Source organism: Neomonachus schauinslandi, chromosome 7 (genome assembly GCF_002201575.2).
Source record: "Neomonachus schauinslandi chromosome 7, ASM220157v2, whole genome shotgun sequence".
NCBI classification, from domain to species: Eukaryota; Metazoa; Chordata; class Mammalia; order Carnivora; family Phocidae; genus Neomonachus; species Neomonachus schauinslandi.
Window position 1 is genome coordinate 118,850,936 of NC_058409.1, and position 6,760 is coordinate 118,857,695.

The 6,760-nt window shown below is 44.7% G+C and overlaps 1 protein-coding gene across 1 annotated transcript in view; it reads left to right on the plus strand.

Annotated features, from left to right (window-relative positions):
* MROH2B (maestro heat like repeat family member 2B) overlaps positions 1–5,357 on the plus strand; it is a 64,677-nt gene extending 59,320 nt beyond the window's left edge. The window contains exons 38-42 of the mRNA XM_021695299.1: positions 2,365–2,520; positions 2,853–2,987; positions 3,398–3,500; positions 4,732–4,797; positions 5,251–5,357. Of these exons, the coding sequence (XP_021550974.1) occupies positions 2,365–2,520; positions 2,853–2,987; positions 3,398–3,500; positions 4,732–4,797; positions 5,251–5,357 (567 nt within the window). The remainder of the gene's footprint in view (positions 1–2,364; positions 2,521–2,852; positions 2,988–3,397; positions 3,501–4,731; positions 4,798–5,250) is intronic.
* Positions 5,358–6,760: the final 1,403 nt, after the last annotated feature.

The window sequence follows — 6,760 nt, forward strand, 5'->3', positions numbered from 1 at the left end:
AGTTCTCTTGGATCTGAGCCTCCAATAATCACCTATGAGTTTTGTGGTCAAGATAATGTTTCTCAGTCTTATGTGGAAGGACAAAATTCTAAAGTCTTGCTGGGTTGTTAGGTTAGAACTTTCTCACCCCCAAGAGGTATCAGTTTTTGTATAAAAGTGAAGTCTTGATAAAGAAAAAAACTTAGGACTTAGTAATGACATGCTACTCATTCTCTGCTACTGCTCTTCCCACAAGTAAATTGAACTATACTTTATGAAACTTAGCCCCAATAGTTTTCTATAGATTAAGCGTACAATTCTGTCATCTCCAAGTTTCTTCCCTCCTCCCTTTCTTTCAATATTTAAGCACTTTCTTGGAATTCTCAAAACATGGTGACACTCCAATGAAATGGTAGAACAGAAAATATGGTGGCCATCCCACGCACCGCGCCCTGTTCACTCCTGCCCCTGCACCAACCCCCAGCAATCACCTTACTCTGTGTGACTCCATTTTCTCAACTCGAAACAAGGACACTAAACTCTAGTATCTCAGCACTCACAACAGGTTTGCTGCTTTTTTTCTGCTTTTTCCTATCATTCCTTGACCTATCATTAGGTCCTATCATTTGATTTCAGAAAATTTAAAAGATTTTGAAAAAAGTAAATACCTTTCTACCTTTTTGGTGTTTTGTAATTGGTCTGTTTTCTTCTTCTAAAAAGAGACCTTTTGGGGTGCCTGTGGGTGGCTCAGTCGGTTAAGCATCTGCCTTCAGCTCAGGTCATGATCCCAGGGTCCTGGGATTGAGCCCCGAGTCGGGGTCTGTGTTCAGCGGGAAGCCTGCTTCTCCTTCTGCCTCCCTCTTTCTCTCTCTCCCTTTCTCTCTGTCATATAAATAAATAAATAAATCTTTTTTAAAAAATAAAATAAAAAGAGACCTTTTAGGGCACCTGGCTGGCTCAGTCAGCAGAGCATGCAACTCTTGATCTCAGAGTTGTAAGTTCAAGCCCCACGCTGGGTGTGGAGATTACTTAAAAATAAAATCTTTTATAAATAAATAAATAGGGGTGCCTGAGTGGTTCAGTTGGTTAAGCGTCCGACTCTTGGTTTCGGCTCAGGTCATGACCTCAGGGTTGTGAGATTGAGCCCCACACTGGGTTCCATGCTCAGCAGGGATTCTCCTTGAGATTCACTCCCTATCCCTCTCCCTACTCCTCTACCCTTTCCCCGCTCACACTCACTCGTGCTCTCTCTCACAAATAAGTAAATAAATAATCTTTTAAATAAATAGACCTTTTAAAAATATATCCTGACCTCATTCCTAGTACATTTAAACATTTCTACTTCCATTTCTATGATATGAGGTCATGTCTCATGTATTCATTTAACTTTTCTGGCCTTGTCCCAACCAGCCATCTTTATATTTTCTGGAAGATCTTTATTAACTTCCTTTTCTGTGGCTTTTTTGTTTATGTGCCCATTTCTGACACATTCTACCTTGCCATCAAAACTAATACTACTCTCTCTTCTTTTCCTCATATTCATAGGGATGCTTTTCATTGGCCCTTGCTTATTGCTAATCCAAAATAATATTCTGCGACTCAGGACGACTTTTCTCTTCATCCCTCTGCCTTTATATGGGTATTCTAAACTAGTTTGCTAGACCTGGGAGGGAAAAAAAGAAAGAAAAACCTCCAGAAAATCCAGTGTTCGTTAGAACTCTGATCAGTATCAGCAAAGTATCTGGGATAACAGGAGGCCATCTTTCTCCACCACCTCACCCTCTGGTTCTTAAAATCATTATCTACCATGCTGGACAACAAGCAAGGAGGTTCCAAAGTTTCACATATGCAAGCGTAGGGCTAGGCACTTGTTTGTTTATTCTCTGTCTCCGAGACCCAGAGCCCAAACTTCTGAGCTGCCTTTAATCCCATTGGAAAGTATTTGGGATCTTAGAGAAGAGTTTCGGGCCTTGGGCAATTTAGATTAGAAGCCCCAGAATTCTAGGTTAGTGATGTCATCAGGCTAATTTGTATAAAATACACAATGAGCAGGAACCCTCCCTGGCCTCTTGCCCCCGGTACTCCCTGTTTACCATTCCTGTGGTCTGTTTCCCCAGTAGCTACTCAATGATAGAAACCAAGTCTCCAGCTCTAGAGCATCACTTAAACCCCAGACCCGTGGCCATTCAAACTCACAGAGTGTGAGTACAGAGCTGCCAGGAATGGAAGGGCGTTCTTGGCGCACAGAGGGGTTGTGACAAGAGCACACCGGCGACCGTGTTGCAGCCTCCCTCTGCTGACATGGGGCGGCTGGGGTGGGGGTGGGTGCCGGCCGGGAGTGGCCCGTGAGGGCGACTCACCCATGACATGCGTCTGTCACCACAGGAGCAGGATGATGTGAGACTGACTGCCATCTTCTTATTTGAGAATCTGGCATCCCTAACAGGAAGAAGGTGGAAGATTTTTTTTGCGGAGGAAATAAAAAAGAGCATGATTTCATTCCTTCTCCACCTCTGGGATCCCAATCCCAAGATCGGAGCAGTAAGTGGCCTTTGTACAGACACCCGCACCTCCTCCTCCCCCACGGCCGGCACGTGCCAGTAAGTCTGGTCTAGCTGGTCCAGAAGCTGGATCTGAGGCCACCTCTCTCAACCGAACCTGAAAACTGCTTCTTCAACCCTAGGTTCTTTCTTGCCTGCTCTCTCTGTCTGAGATTGCTCTTCCGTCTTTGAAACTGGAGAGGTACCAGCACTGACTTTAAGCCCCTCACATCGCTGGTGTCCACTGCCCCACTCCCAGCACTAGGCAGCATCCTTCCCTTCCAGAAGGAGATCCAGCATTATAGACGGTGATTGAAACACTCTGTTTCTTAGGCTTGCCGTGATGTCCTGATCATCTGCATCCCTTTCCTGGGCCTTCAGGAACTCTATGGGGTGTTAGATCATCTCCTTGATGGTCAGGATCTACCAAGGGCCAGGGATTTCTACAGGCAATTCTGTGTGAAACTGGTGAGTGTGTCATAAACGCTGCCTGCAAACGCTGCACAGCCCAGAGTCCAGGCAGATCCCAGAAAGGCAAACAACACAGCAAGGGATCTGTGGCCACAGTCAGAACTGGTTTGGAAGGATCTCAACGATTCTTGGTATCTGGCCCCATTACCTTCCGCTCTTTCCCAAGTCCTGACTGGGCTATGTTCTTTGAGATTCCTGAAACACACCTGTTGATTAGTCCCGCAAGGCCCAGTACTTTTCTGATTAAATTCAGGTTTGAAATAACCGTAAGACATCTTCCAGTAGAATGATTAATGGCTGTGTGAGTGTTCGTGGCCTTTACTTTCCTCTTGTAGGACCTACCGGATGCCAAATTTCATAGTGGATCACTTCCCAGTTGTCCTCTTTGTAATATCCATCTCTTTTAGGCAAAGAAAAACCAGGAAATCCTGTGGATCCTCCACACACACTCGTTCACCTTCTTCAGCAGCAGCTGGGAGATGATCCGGAGTGCTGCCGTCAAACTCACAGGTGAGAGCACATTCGCACTCCCTACTCAGATGATCTGCTCCTTCCCATCTAGTCTTGCTTCAATGGGAAGCTAATCCACCATGAACACGGGTATGATTGGGATGACAGCAACAACAACAACAACAAAATGCCAGAAAGGAATTCGTTCTGCATCTTGGAATATCTTCCCTCAAAGGAACCTGTTCCCTTTTGCAGATGAAAACTTTTAACATCTTCTGACTTCCCAAAACCCCCGCTCCTCCCGTTAGACCCTCCCCCCTCATGTCTCTTCTGGTTCCTAGTCGTCGCTCCTTCTTTTGCCCAAGTCTTTGCCCAAGCCTGCTGCCATGCCTAAATGCTTCCTTTGCATCCTCTCTTAACATAAGCCATAGTAAACCTTTCAAGCTGGGTTGAAGCTGAGAGCTTTAGCAGCTACATAATACAAGTGGAAAGTGTGTCAGTGAGGAGACCAGCCGATCTTGGCTCTGCTATATGATTCTGGACAATTCACTTAACTTCTCTGTGTTACCTCTTTGTCTGATCTATGAAATAAAAGAGGAATGTAAGTGAATCCCTGAGGATCCTTCAATTATGAAATTCTTTTTTTTTTTTTTTTTTTTATTGGACAGAGACACAGCCAGAGAGGGAACACAAGCAGGGGGAGTGGGAGAGGGAGAAGCAGGCTCCCTGCTCCGCAGGGAGCCCGATGCGGGGCTCGATCCCAGGACCCTGGGATCATGACCTGAGCCGAAGGCAGACGCTTAACGACTGAGCCACCCAGGCGCCCCCTCAATTATGAAATTCTAAATTTTATCATGATGCCTATTCTAACTAATCCAGCCCACCATGAACAGGCCTACTCTCTTGGCCACCTTTAAGACTGAGTTAAAAGCTAAGGATTTCTTATTGGATCAAATGAATGATCCCTCCAGCTACACTGTAAACTTTCTGAAGACAAGGATCCTATCTGGCACATGTTTGAAACCCTGACAATAACTGGCACCCCCTGGGAGGACACTTCGTGATCTTTCCCAAGTACATGTTGGGTGAGGGACCACTTCCAGACATGGCACTCAAAACCCAAGAGACATCACCCTGGCATCATCCTGGGGTCACAAAAAAAATCAGATAATTTGCTCATTCACTACCAGACCCCTTAACTTCTGACCAGGTGCAGAGTCTGACCTGACATGCTTTTCATGGCCTCTTCCTCTATAATGAAATTAGTATCTGTTTCCCCTGTTGATTTTAGATGCCATTGTTCTCAACTTGACCAACCAATATGTGCAGTTATTAGACAAAGAACAACTGACCACACGTGAGTACCAACCCTAGTTTCTGCTCAGCATATTGTTAAAGACATATCTTTCAGAAAGAAAAGCTAATGCTGCACCAAGTTCCCTGTTATCCTAGAAACTGAAAATCCTAGTACCTCATGATTGTCTCTAATGCTCCCTAGAAACTGGAATTTCTCCTGAGTATAAAGCAACCCCCCGCTCCAGCCCTTTGCAGGCATCATTCCCAACAGACTGTTATTTTCTGATTGTCTATAAACCTACTGATTACAAGGTCAGGATCTTCTCTTCCCCTATTTCAGTGTTAAAATAGATTCTCAGCTTGCAGATCCAAATCCTACCCACTGGGATAGAACATAAGCATGGGACCCCCAGCTCCACGTAGAGCTGACCCTCAACGTAGAGCCTCAAGCTGCGGCATAGCTTGAGCCTTGGCTTTCTTCATTCACTGAACCCTGCTTTTCTTCCTGTTTCAGGGCTCCAAGCACTTCGGCAAGACCCCTGCATCAGTGTCCAGAGAGCAGCCGAAGCTGCCTTGCAGACCCTCCTGAGAAGGTGTAAAGACCTAAATGTCCTTCTGTAAACCATCAGGAAATAAACTGCTAGGCTTTTTCTACAACTGACTCCTGTCTTCATCCTCACAACCTACAAACGTACAGCATCTTGAGGAAAGAGATGGTGCCTAGCATGGGGATCTTGAAGTGATGGTGTATTCCTTACCCTCCAGGGTCTCCCTGCCAACTTCCATTAGTAAAAAGTAAATCCCACTAATTCACTAGAGCGATAACCTGTGATTTGAGTGGTGCTGGCCACGTAACCTTTGCGCAGGTTACCCCTCTATCTTGGGAAGCTTATGTCCCAACAGATCCCAAAAAATGACAGAACCTGAACCAAGTCTGCTGCCATTAAGAGGACCACTGTTATTTCCACACATAGCCCTGTCCTTTATTATCGCTGCCCACCTTGAATTACAACCCACACTCTTTACTTTCTAAAAAGCAGGCTTATGATAAACTTTAACCTGTGTGTTCTTTCTCAGGTTGTCATTTTTGTGTCGAGACTATGCCAGGTGCTTTTCTACAAAAGACCCATTTTGACACTGTATTAAATCTCATGGTTTCCCTTCTATTGTTATCCCAGAGCATTCCTTCCTTTGAATGGCATGGGTGCATGGGTGTGTTTGTGGGTGGGGGTGTGTGTGCGCCTATTTGTGCATGTGTGTGTGCATGTGTGCACATGCATGTGTTAACCTTCTTCACAGCATTTGAATCATAACTCCTTACTCTTTTTCACAATGCCTACATGAAATTATGTACATAACAAGAAGTTTCTAACACAGAGGCTGGCCCTTGTTGAACACCACCACCATCACCATCATTCATTAAGAACATTATTAAATTGATGCATCCCTTTACAAATTCCTATTACTATATTCTAATATCTTCATCCTCCACCTCTTTGGGGAAGCATCTTTTGTTCCTACAAGACCTTCTAGGGACCAAAGGAATCTTTTAGGTCTGAGAATTTGAATTGAGTCCATTTATTCATTCATTCAACAAATATTTATTGAGTGCCTAAAATTTATAAGGCACTGTTATAGCCACCAGGGCTACAACTATGAAGAAAAAAAAATAGAAAAATTCTACTGTCATGGAACTGATAGGCTACAAACTCCATGTATAAATTCCAGAAGATGGAGCCAGTCTCCAAGATGGCCCCCGGTGATTCTTGCTTCTGGTATTCATCTAATCCTCTCCCTCGATGAATAGAAGTGACCTGTGTGATCAATACAATATTTCAGAAATTACAAAGTGTAACTTCCAAGGTAAGGTCACAAATGGTATTGAACTCTCTTGAATCACTCTGGGGGAAGCCAGCTGCCAGGTGAGGGAAATACTCAAGCAGTCCAAAAAGAGCTCCATATGGCAAAGAACTGATGCCCCCTGCAAACAGCCAGAGCTAACTTGCTAGGTATGTTCATGTGCC